The 13204-nt window shown below is 39.8% G+C and overlaps 1 protein-coding gene across 2 annotated transcripts in view; it reads right to left on the bottom strand.

Annotated features, from left to right (window-relative positions):
- LOC109982366 (inactive N-acetylated-alpha-linked acidic dipeptidase-like protein 2) overlaps positions 1-13204 on the bottom strand; it is a 504674-nt gene that overhangs the window by 208346 nt on the left and 283124 nt on the right. For both annotated transcript variants that reach the window (XM_065956060.1, XM_065956061.1), the window contains one exon: positions 7105-7237. In XM_065956060.1, coding sequence (XP_065812132.1) covers positions 7105-7237 — 133 coding nt within the window. The remainder of the gene's footprint in view (positions 1-7104; positions 7238-13204) is intronic.

Genomic DNA, 13204 nt, shown 5'->3' with positions numbered 1-13204 from the left:
GCAGGTTGGAAAATATCGGAGCTGTGGCGTCTCTTCCAAGCAGAAATAAATGTTGCAGCAGCATGGTGCATATCAAACTAGATGAATTCTGCAGCAACACGGAGTAAACCTGACAGCGAACACCTGCCGATGATATCTAACCAAACACTGTGGGCTCTGCAGGATTCTGAAGACAACTTCATGTTTTTTTTTCTCCCTCCGTTCATTCATGCAGAGCGACATGTGACATTGACAAGCATGTAGAAAAAACACATGGGAAACAAACGTAATATATTTACACATACCCATTCAAAGAACACCTGCAGGCCTTCAAACACGCACAACCTTTTTCTACAACTTCTGATTTTTTTATGCATGCTAAACAAAGTCGATTCCTCTCGAGCGAATACACACACAGACAACCCACACCCACACACTGACATGCATATGCATAACATACTACATAACAGGAAAAGGGAAAGATGTATGTATGAGATAGCAGAGGCTTTGATTTGCTGTGGCTGTCTCAGCAGGCAGCGTATGACAGCACAGCGGTGATAGAACGCTACACGGAAGAGTCAAATTAACAAGCCAAGGAAGGAGGAGGAGGAGGAGGAGAGGGTGGAGAGAGGAAGACAAGAAAGTCCAAACAATAAACCGAGAGGTGGGGGGAAAAGTCGAGGGAACATTATATACAGAGCTCTAGCAAACAGTGGAATTACATTTTCTCTAAACAGCTCTTCCACTGGCAGCGTTTCCACCAGGGAGCACTCCTGACAGCTTCTTGTGTCTTATTTTTTTTTCCCATTTGAAAAGGAGGCTGCTGTTGACACCGCTGAGAACAGAGTGTGTTTTAAAGCTTGTAAAACACAGAGACCCAGAAATGTAGAAGCATTTTGACTCAAGCAAAACAGGTGCACCTCAACAAGCTTTTTAATAGTCAAACAGAGCAAAGAGAAAACGCTTCATTCCTCGCAGTGCAAGCACACACTAAGTGTGGCAAAGTGGCCTACATTTCACTAAATTGCAAGCATTTTTTTTTGTATCAGATTTTGTGCACAGGGTTTCTGTGAATTAACTCAGGGGCAAATTCATAAAGCATTAACAGCGATAAAAACACATTTCCTTTTTGCTAAATTCTGCAGGTTTAGCATCAGAGCAGTCCTATGGTGAATGCCCCACTCATCGAGTTACATTACATAACCTGTTTTTTCATCATGAGATGCATTTATGCAGACTTTGTCTTACAGGAGGAGGCCGTTTAAAAAGGCTTCAACAAAACAGCAGTTCAGACACACGTTTGTATATAAGCACTTCAAATAGAAACCTTTTGAAAGTGGTCTCATTTTGAATGGGATCATGGTGCAGGTTACTTTCTTACACTAATGGATCAAACTTCCACCTTGCACAAGTGAAGACTTATTCAAAGATTACGTTGAAAAGCTCGCTGTGGGTGGTCATCAGCAGGCGGGTTATGAGGGTTTTAGGCCTCCCACAATAAGAAATGGTACTTTTTTTTGTTTTTTAAACAAAAAAAGCACAGACATGTTTGAAACACATTTTATAGTTTTATCAGGAATACCATTTTACATTTGAATAAATTTATATGAGCGTAACTGCAGCTAATTGAACATTTCCTATGCTTCATATTAGAGATGCAACAATCCTTTTTTTGTACCGATTCCGATACATATGTACGGATAGCTAAACGGATTCTGATATTTGTGTAAGATGGAGATTTATTTTTGTGAAGTTTTATTTTAAAGATCTTTATTTTTCTCAGGTTGCGATGATATACATTATTTGATTTGATGCTAATTTCATTTATATTTACATTTATATTTACAGAGTAACTGTTTGATATGATGCACTTTGCCTTTAAGGTTGATGGATTGATTTTGCTTTAAGACAAGTGATATATACCAGCTATTGAATTGTTAAAAGTTAAATGAAGACCCGATGGAGGGAGCCACTGAGAAGAAGAAGGTCAGATATCAGCATACCATCTCTTGGGCCTCACAGGTGTCCAGAAGAGGCAGGCCATGATTAAGCACAGCACAGACACATCATAGAGGGCCTCAAGGTGGCTGTGGTTGAGGAGAGGAGAGCTGTGGAGGAATGCTGCTCATAGACATGCCGAGATCTGATCAGCCTTGGCTGGGTCGCCCAGGTGAGGGTGTCAGATGTTCGAGACCTGAAACACCCCCGTGACCCTGAGATGATGTGTATGAGTGCATCATAAAAAACAAAAGCAAAAAAAAATCTAAAGTTTGCAACTCAAGCTCCGACCTCATTTTTTTTTATGATACGGAAAATTCATTTGTACTTTGTATGAAACTGTTAAGTAATATTAACCAACATGTTAAAAGGGTTCAAGTTTAAGCCGAAGCTATTTTAGCTGCAACCAAATTATGCGTTAGGTCTTTATTTTTCACAAGCTGAGATTCTTACAGTAACAACTATCATATTGAGTTGTGTGTTTTTCTTTGAACAAGTACATGATGACTTAACACTTTCACTACTGGTTCATCCTAACTCCAAAAAAAAAGCCTTCTCTCGCAATTTAGTCACATCAATACTGTGTGGCTAATGGTTGTAATGACTGCAAGTTAAGCATTACACAAGCTCCAACACCGACAACCAAAGAACCAACCAACATGAGTGAAGTAACCTGCACACTTTATTATACATGTAGAAGATGAAAAAGCCTCAACGAGAGATGAGATGTGGATGTAGATGTCTGAATGCACCCGTGCCAAAAGATTTAAAAACCTGGAATTAAGTCAATGGACACATTTCTGTAGAACATGATCAGTCTAACAAAGAACACACACACATGCACTCATGTACGCATGAACACACGCATAAACCCAGTTTCCAGCATATTTATGCTAAATTAAGTTGGAGCGCTCGCAATATGCTCCAAGATGAATGCAACATGCATGTTTGATATCGCATCTGATCTTAGATATCCAGAAGAAAAAGGCTTTTTGTCAGTTGAATGGTTGATGAGATTTAAAATAAATTAGCATGAATGCAAACATTCATTTTTACTGGCTCTATATTAAAGCATATGTTAGATGTGCTGGATAAAATGATTTGCAATGATGGAAACAGATTTAAAAACAGCATTTAGACACAAATAAAAAGCAGTCTTACCATGTGACAGCACATACTGTAGGTGCAACATTCAACATACCATCTGTTATGTTCAAGCTTGCAGCAAAGAGCTGACGGCAGAAGATACAGTTTGATCTAAATATGTATTTTTCTAACACTAATATGTGTCCCTAGCCTGTTTACGAAGCCCCAATTATAATGTATTTTGCCTGCTCCACTTTTCAGAAATTGTGCACTCAAACAGGCAGTTTGGAGATATTCCCTTCATGACATCACAAAGGTAGCCCCTCCCCCAGGTGGGTGACACTCCCACAGCTAGGTGTTGTTCTGCCCTCTGAGTCTGGCTTCTTATCGTTAACAATTGGGCAAGGAGCAAGAAAGCTCGAGTCACCCAAAGACTGTTTCATACTCGTTCATACATTCATTCAGTAGTCATCATTCATTCGTGACACTCTCCCTTGTTCGTCCTGCTCAGCTGATTAGAGGTTGGGTTCTTAATTAACCAGATTCTGCCACGAGCTCTATCAGCCAATCATCCTGCTGCTGTCATATTTGAAAATCTGTTTTCCTCCCCTTCGCTGTCAGTTTGTGGTTTCAGTTCAATCGCTGCACATTTCTCTTTTTCTAAACTTTTAGATTCAATAATTGTTCACTCAGCGTTAAGTCTCTACTGACTGAATTAATCATATTATCTAATTTATTTCATGTAAGCAAAATGTATGTAATCTCAAGAGAAGCAGTTCTTTTGCATCTTCTGCAGATGTAGAGTGTTAATTCCCCTGAAGGGATCAAAAAGTCGTGTCTTATTAATGATATTCTCAGGTGTTCAGATGATTAAAAAACATTACAAAAGTAAAGACTTTATGTGAAGCATTAGATAAAAAAAAACTGTGAGACTCCAACATGACACTTTAATATTTGATTAGAACTTTAAGGAAATTGCAGATTGATCTCCGTTTAAAGGATTAATTGGTAGAACAGAAGCTGGTAGGGCATCACCTCTAAGCATTCATTTCAGATAATATTTTAAGCATTAAAAATATAGAGATTGAACCTAGGCCGTCTCTGGCAGATAAATTAAGGATGGTTGATATGAGTAATGAGCTGTCCTTTCACATATTCTGTTCTTGTGAGCTGAATTAGCACCAGGGACTTGAACGCATTGCGAATGGCAAAAGACTAGACAGCCAGCATCTGTCTCTCTCTCTCTCTCTCTTCCACTTTAACACACCTCCGTGCTCAAACATTCACTCACACTCACACAGAGACTCTTACACATGCTTATGCAGGAGTCCAGACATCTGGCGGGGCTCTACTGGGTCTTGCCACTGTGGTGCGCGGGACTCTTACAAGGACTAAAGATACTTCAGCGGTAATGACACGTCCCTATTGGCCAGCCCGGGCAGGAAAACAGGAAGTGGGGACAAGACTGAGTGTCAGAGAGGTCATTCATCTTGGGAGAGTGATTTAAATACAGTAGGAAAGAGTCACAGAGATACAGAGAGACAGAACGTCCTCTGTATGAGGCCAAGTTCAGGAATGTGAGTAAGTTTCAGGCCCTGACAAGATTTTTTTTTTAAACCTAACAGACCAAGAAGGATTATTAATGAATAAAAATACGGGAAAAATACATTTAATCTGGTATCTACAAGATATGTGGAGACTATTTCTATTTTATTTTGAGTAAGACAGAAGGCTTGTTCAGCTTTAAAGGTCACATATTATGCATAATACACTTTTTCTAACACAAACACGTGTCCCTGCCTATCTATTAAATTCCCCAAATATGAGAAAAGTCCATCCTCTCCGTCTTTTGTCTGCTCCACTTTTCAGAAAATGTTTGCTCAAACAGGCCGTTTGGAGATTTTCCCTTCATGACATCACAAAGGGCAGTAACCCCTCTCCCAGGCGGGCGACACTCCCACAGCTATGTGTTTGATCTACCTTCTCAACCTTAACAATAGGGCATGGAGCAAGAAAAAGCCCAATACACCCAAGCCCTTCTAAAGAGGGGGCGTGGTCAAACACAGCTCATTAACATTTAAAGCTACAGATATAGAAACAGTCTGTTCTGAGCAGGGCTGAAATAGAGGGGTTTATAGTCATGATCAAATACAGGATCAGAACGGATATTTGGCAAGAAATTTCACAGACATGTTATGCGGAGATCTGAGACTTATTGAAACTTGTTGAAAAGCAGGCTAATACAGTATGTGAGCGTTAACACTTGAACTGCCAGCGGGTACAATTGTGTGTTTCAACTGTGTGTAACTTTGTTTACATTGAATATTAAAGTCTAACAGTGTTACAATTTTTGACTTATCCTTCAAGTTTGTTATGAAGCACCTGGTGTTCACATACATACACATTTTTAAAATGGCCATTTAAAATCCTCCATGCTGGTCCAATGTACCCATTTGAGAAAGCAATCATTTTCCTGCTGTTAATTCTGCACAAGTACATAAACAGTATGCGTTGCTATGGCAACATCTTCTTTCTACCACTGCTCATCTAATTGAAAGCCATCAACAAACCTTCAACATGTATACCACAGTTAAACTATAGATGACAATATTATTAGGGAATAAGTGTGGAACAAATGAGCTACCTTCTAGTTAAGCACAAGGTCAATTTATGGTAAACTAATGGTGAGTGAACCAATAAATGACAAACTTCTTGTATTTCCTCATTTTCTTATTTGTTCCCTAGCAACGATGCCAATTTTCTCATGATTAAAAGCTAATAGGATAACATTGTCTTAATCATACGGCGATAAAGACAGATATTTATAAATTCAGCCAGATTCATGAAAGCATCCACATTATGGCCTCAGACTGCCACATCGTAAAAGGGCTCTACACTGTCAGTATCAGCCGTAACAACCTTTGAATCTTTGCCAAGTTCCTCACTTATTCCCAAGTCAACTTACTCCTAGTGAACCATTGGTTAATTTAGCTTTACAGTGACCCCTGGCGGTTCTAGTGCTAATAAAGTTGTTCTCTTCATTTCCTTTTTTTTTCTCCTTATCTGTTATTGTTTCATCGTAGTGGAAAACACTGTTTTACAACTGAGTGCACACAGCCTTTTTCTTTGTTCACAATAAATCAGCGCTCAGTGTGCATAGACTCGAAGCAATGTTTCATAGATGAACTGCAAATTCAAAGTGGTGGTTATAATTGTCCATTATTTCCTGTGCAAATGACAGTTTTCAACAGTTTGACAGTGTTAAATGTGTTGTAGTTTCAAATCCTGTTTCTCATTCGATAATAACAGATTCATAAGCTCATGGAAGATGTACTTACAGACACTAGCAGGGCCATCGTGTTTTTAGGTTATCCATCGCCTTGTGTGTCTTTAGATATTGTGAAAACCTTTCCTTCAACAGTTTACCCCACTGTGGGCCACTTTAGGTAATCTAGTCCGGATCACTTCATTATGAGAGCTTACTCTTTGGTGCTTGCCTTAGCTTTCTGCTTCATATGAAATAAGGACAGCCAATAAAATATGATCCCCATGGTCCCCTCGGCAGTTTGATTCGAAAGCCACTTTTCCACCAAGCCGTCAGGTTCGGTTTAGTATAGTTTGGTACGGTAAACTCTGATCTTGCTTGCATTTCCAAAGCCAACCGTACCCTTACACATCACCAAATCACAGAGAGTGTAAACAGCCAATACATTTTAAAAAATAGGAGAATGTTTAATTTGTTACCATTGCCATTATTATTCACAAGGCATTTTAGATATTTTACCAGCGTGGGGTCACCACCAGAGGCTGATAATATATGGGGGTCCTTGGCCATGACAAAATCTGGGAAACCCTGGTCTAGACTATTCTTAATGCTTACATTTGCATCTGATGTTTGAAATACGTGGTTGATGTAAACTATTAAATACAATCATCGCAACTTTGTGATTCTTGTCTTTAAAAAAGAAAAACACAGTCACTGATTTCCTCGATAGAAAAACATTAAAAGTACAATCTGCCCATTAAGCCGTGTTCACTCACCAATGGCAGGGTTCCCTCCGGGGTTGAGAGTGACTCTGAAGGCTTGGTTCCAGGTGTGGCGTCCGGGGGGAGCATCACACGGGTCAATATACAGCAGAACACCTCCAAACCCCAGCTGAGACAGCAGAGAGAGCTGGACACACACAAAGACACAATGAGAGCCAGACACGAGACAGACAGACAGACAGACAGACAGACACATCTGTACTGACTAACACACTGCTTTAATGAGAGTCAGGAAAACCACTCACACCTTCACTGACACATCAAAATAATGGAAACACATTATCAAAAAGAGACATGTTGGTTGTTTGGGAACAAGAGGGAACAACACTGGCTTATTACCACAAATAAAGTTGTTAAGGCTTGTTAGAAATAATACTTGTAGGCCAAAAAAAAAAAAAAAGCCAATTTACACACATAGCTGCAACAAATCCTGAGGGGAAATATCTGGCTCCGGATAGTCTTTTCACTCGATGCCCAACATTGCTAAATTTGTCTTTCTCATTTGTTGCAGGTGGATGAGTCATTTTATCAGAGATCCCTTTTGCTGCAGGAATATAAAGTTAATGAAAACAACAAGAAAGAAGAAGACTGGGCCTGTTCACATTAGGCATTTAAAACACCGTCAAAATAAAAGGATGAGTGCGGCTGAAAGTAGAATTTATACTCCCCAAAATATCAGTACAAATTAAACAAGATGTTTAGTTATGAACTGGAATTGTTTTCTTATGTACAGTTTTTAAAGACTTATTTGGTAATGTTGCTGAAGTAGCAGGTCAGGAAATTATCACCTGCCACTCACCAAATGTGGTGATTCAGCGCATTAATTAAGCCAAAGGAAGTTATCAATTTCATAAATCTGGGTCCTAAAGTTATGCCGACAGGTTTCAACAAAACAAATCAGGATTTATTCATGCCCATATTAAATTTTACTGTGATTTGGGTGGTTATGATTACGTTTACTAGTTAGCTTGTGTTTGTTGATGCTGAATGTGTGTGTGTCTGTTTGTGTGTGTGTGTATGTGTTATCCTTTTTTTCAGCTTTGATTTTTTTGTGAACATGACTTCTTTTATATTATCTTTCTGACATTGCTCTCCATATGAATGGTTGTATAAATACATGTTCCTGTTCATTTAGTCAACATCACTGGTATAATAGAGAGGAGTGTGCTGGTTGGGGGGAATTGTGCTGCTGCTGCTGCATTGTGCAGTGCAGTATTTCATTGTTGTCCATGGGAGATGTAGCGTCCTTGTCTTTTATGAGTGTAGATGACTATTTTATTGAATATGTGACACCAGCCACGGTCATTCTCCTCTCATCACAACTCTGTCCTTCACTGGAAAAACAGGGACAGTGCTCACAAGCATGCACAAAGCCACACTCGAGCACGTCCTTATGAATGCAAACAGAAAGCCCACACAAAATCACCACCACACACACACACTACACAAAACACCTTGATGCAAATATTTCTATGCAACACACACATACACACACAAAACACACTGAAATATGAGTGAGCACAGTAGTCTGCACAAGCTAAAGCATGGGAATGCATTAGCATACAACTATATGACCACATTTTTGAAGTTTAAGAAGACATTTCATCAGATTTTTTTCAAGGGGGCAGAGGGGGATGTTGTTGTTTTTTTTTTTTTTTTGTTTAAACCTTTGCTCTCACACATAGGCCTGAGATATACACATGCACAAACAGGACCTATGGACATGCTCTAGTGGAGAGATGTCAGAGTGGGGCTGCTACACGGAGTGCACCAGAGCTGTTGGGAGTTTGGTGCCTTGCTCAAGGGCACCTTGGCAGAACTAGGGAAGTGACCTGGCACCTCTCCAGCTACCAGACTAACTTCCATATTTTGGTGTGCAACGAGACTTGAACCGGCAACTCAGCCCAAGCCCCTACAGACTGAGGTACTGCCACCCCCAGCTGCTCGATGTGGAAAAAATATAATTTTATTGTATTCTAAATTGATCAATATCAACATTTATCATGCTATATATTTTTATAATGCTGCTTTTAATGAAAGTTTTATAACAATTTAAGCCTAATGCATTCAAGAGGGGGCTGTACGTGTCCTCACAGCGAGAAGGGTACTGGTTTGAATCCCCTTCGGACAGAGCCCGTCTGTGTGGCATTTGCATGTTCTCCACGTGCATGCGTGGGTTCTCTCTGACTTCCTCCCATAGTCCAAAGACATGCTCCTTAGGTTAATTGGTGACTCTAAAATTGCCCGCAGCTGTGAATGTCAGCGTGGCTGGTTGTCTGACTCGATATGTCAACCCTGTGATTGACTGGCGACCAAACCAGGGTGTAACCCACCTCTCGACTCAAATGGGAAAAGCAGTATAGATACTAGATACGTTACTGCTGTGATGGAACACATCTTGGAAGCAAGAAAGAAAAATTACAAATGCTAGAGTTTGTGTTGGGAGGTCAGAATTGGTCTTGATTGTCATTACTATGACAGACCATACGACCTAAGATGAACGATTTTCAGGGCGGCTGGGTCCCGAAGCCCTAAGTCGGCTGGATCTGGTTGATATGGTGCTTAAAACATGTAGCCTCACCTTGGAATAACACAATCATCCGGTGTTGTTTTACAATCCAGAGTCCACCCAGTCTCAGACCGAGACAAGATCAGTTAGAAATGCTTTTGATTCCGAGACGAGACCTTCAAAAAGTGGTGTCGAGACCGGTCTGGAGACCAAGACCAATTTTGAATACTACAACACTACCACTTCCTAAGAAAACAGGCATGTACAAATGTAAATCATCTGCGTAATAATTAAAAACAATCCCAAAGGAACACTGATCCAGTGGTGCCAGGTACAGATACACTGACTCAAAAAAATGACTTTGTTTCATTCCTTCCATTGTGTTGTCTTACACCCTAACAATAGCAATCTTGACCTTGTGGTCATTCGAAGATTGAGGATTACAACACCGTAACCAATTGAGTTACACTAATATGGTCCGGACATGTGTTCCTTGTGTGTACTTGAATCCAGCTGTATGTGTAACATTGGGCCTGCAGTCACCGTCACACACTCATTAGTGCGAGTACAAGGCTCATCAATCATTCCTCCCCATTTCTCTGTAAAGGGCGATCATTTCTCTCAGCTGCTGACACACAGAGACATTATGAAGCACACCTGATCAAATTTGTCACAAACTGTGGGCGAGGAGGAAAAATGGGTCAGCAGTCTGTTGCTGGAAGGGTCCCATGTGGCAGGAGGTGCAGTGTGATTTAATGGATTTTTAAAAGTCTGACTGTGTAAATGTAAATGCAATATGTTGACCCCGCTTTTGACATCCCATCTCGTTTTTTTTTTGGCAACCTCGTTAGCCTGTCGTTTATCACTAAGCTCACATTCAGAAGTAGAGCAATGTTCAAATTAGAAGGCAAAAAGGAAACAGCTGAACGATCCAGTTTTGTGATTTGCATTTTTAATTCACAGCAATGATTTTTTTCTTTCAACACAGATGGAAATGTTGGACTTCTGTTGAATCACAATCAAGGGTCCTTTTAGCAGCTCTTACCAGAGCTTTCAACTTTAAAGAGCAAAACACACATCTGCTGATGGAGGTTGTGTAAGACTGTTGAAATATCCTGGAAAAGCTGCCAGGTGGATGTTGAGTATAGGTTGTTTTGATCACTACTAAAGCCCAATGGTCTGAAAAATGAATGGGGAAAAAACAATCTCAGTGCACTGCTAGTTGAGGCACTGCTGGGCTCTGTCCATGGTCCTGAACTGTCAGGCTCTCAGTGATTTTCCACAAAATACAGCAAACTCTCTCTTTGTATGTAAGCCCTATTCTTCTACATGGGGCCGGATTAAATTGATGCATTCGATGACACCTTAATCTAAATTGAACAATAATAGGTTTATGTCAAACCAATCTAAAGGGATATTTTTCTGACATGGGGTGCAATAAATTTTATTTTTTGGGGGGGACAATAGGCTTTTAGTCAATATTTTTTAACAGTTTGGATGTCTTCACATTTCAAACTACTGAATAAATAACCATTAGTCACAAATTGTATATAAATTGAATAGCATTAGTAAGATTTGTACTACATTTTCTAGGGTGGTCTGGATACTCTTCCACCGTTAGGTTGTTTGAATCTTCTTATCTTTCTGTATTTGTTGTGTCATCTGAATTTGAAGGCTGTGTCTCCATTTCTTTCTGCTGTGTTTCCTAGGGGTTTGGTTGTGTTGTCTGATTTTGTTCAATCTGTCTGCATTTCCAATGTGTTGTTTCCATGTGTTGGGCAGCAGTGCCTCAGTCTGAAGGGACTCAGGTTGGGAACCAGAGGTTGCCGGTTCAATGCATGAGTGGCCTTGTACATATAGCGACTTTCAGTTTATTGAACCCTGTCCAGCATGATATATTTATTTTCTCCAAAGGGCAGTACATTTTAGGGGGGACAATGGGTTTTTAGTCTGTTTTTTTTTTTTACTGTTCGGATGTCTTAACATTTCCTACTACCAAAATTGAGCACAAACATCTACTTATCTTTCATGTGAGTTAATATATTTCTCCATTTATTTCTGTTGTCTTTGGGTTTTCTGACTTTGCAGAATGTATCTGAATTTCAAACTTGTTTCTGATTATCCATAATCAAATAATTAAAACGTTTTGTTTTTTTTAATGCTGAAAATGTTTGAGCTGAAGAAGAGCAAGTTAAAGAGACAACTATGATACTCAGTTGAATTCAGTTGTCATTCATTTGAAAAACCCCTCTCTAGCACGATGTATCTAGTTTCCTCAAAGGGCAGTAAGCCATCTCTGAATGTAAGTTTATTTAGAAACCAGTGAAACCAGCAAGCAGCGCACACACGGCACACACGTGCCAAACTTTTCCCTCTCTGCCAGTGCTTCTAATCACTCAGTAAATCATGACATTATCCTCCTTAAGTTCTGTTACATAGCTGTTCTGTTACAAGGGTGCACACTTTAGAGCTTGATTTTATCTTACATACTGTTATGAGACTTCGTAGCGCTCTTACCGTGTGGTGTGTCGCTCATGCGTTTCATTATGTCCCGTCTTTGTGTCAAACGGAGGAGGCCCGTTTCCGTATAGTAAATAGACAGATCTGGCACGCAGTAAGGGTCACATGATTTGAATAGTGTGATTAAATGTTTTCTTTTCACAGTATTTCCACCAGTATTTTGTTGGAGGTGTTAAATAAAATGTTGAATAAAATGTTAAAATTGTTGATGTTTAAAATATATGAGTTTAAAGGGTTAAAATCCTTTAATCCATAATAAAATGTTTTTTTTGTTTTTTTTTAAATGTCGCCCTGTGGGGCTTCTGATTTTTAACCTTAGTGTACTTACAAAACTCGGTGCTCAGACCTCTCTGAGAACAATATCAGGAAATTAAGACTTACAAAAAGAGAGCGCTAAAGCGGTGATATGTTTCCTTAAATACACAGGTATTTATCCCAGGATTTAGGCCTGATAGTGGCAAAAATGATCATCGTCATCACACTGGTGGGTCGCAGCAATGCACACAGTGTGCCTATAGGCTGCCGGAAAAGAAGAAGAGTGGTTTCATTGACAGAAAAGGTAACAGCTGCGGTTTACTTTTGAAGTGCTCCTGTTTTATTTGTTCAAGTGGAACTTTTGCCTTTTTGCAGTCTTTGTGTTGTAAATATTGTACATAGTATTTATTCCATTTTTGGCACTTTTAAAAATATCTTTCACTGCAGCTTGGGAGGCCGGCTAAAACCAATAACCCAGGACTTCCACCAGATATGTGTGCATTGCGTGTCCGCTCTGTTGTGTTACAGCTCTGTTCACTCTCGCTCGTCAACACCCACAGGCTACATTCTCAGAGCGCAGCCAAGCGGCAAAATCCTGCAGTTCATCGAGTGTCCGCTTGAGGATGGCTCCAGGAACCCCGGAAGTCACATACACACCACAACATAAATTAACATGTTTACAGCATAAAATAATATGTTTACAGCTTGATACAAAAAACTAAATATGTCTGACTAGTTATTGTCATCATTGACACACACTGGATTTCTAGTGCCCTCGGCCATAACAGATGGCTGACGTCACTCAGATAT

Source organism: Labrus bergylta, chromosome 6 (assembly GCF_963930695.1).
Source record: "Labrus bergylta chromosome 6, fLabBer1.1, whole genome shotgun sequence".
In the NCBI taxonomy this organism is placed as follows: domain Eukaryota; kingdom Metazoa; phylum Chordata; class Actinopteri; order Labriformes; family Labridae; genus Labrus; species Labrus bergylta.
This window is presented reverse-complemented; position numbering and strand designations above follow the sequence as displayed.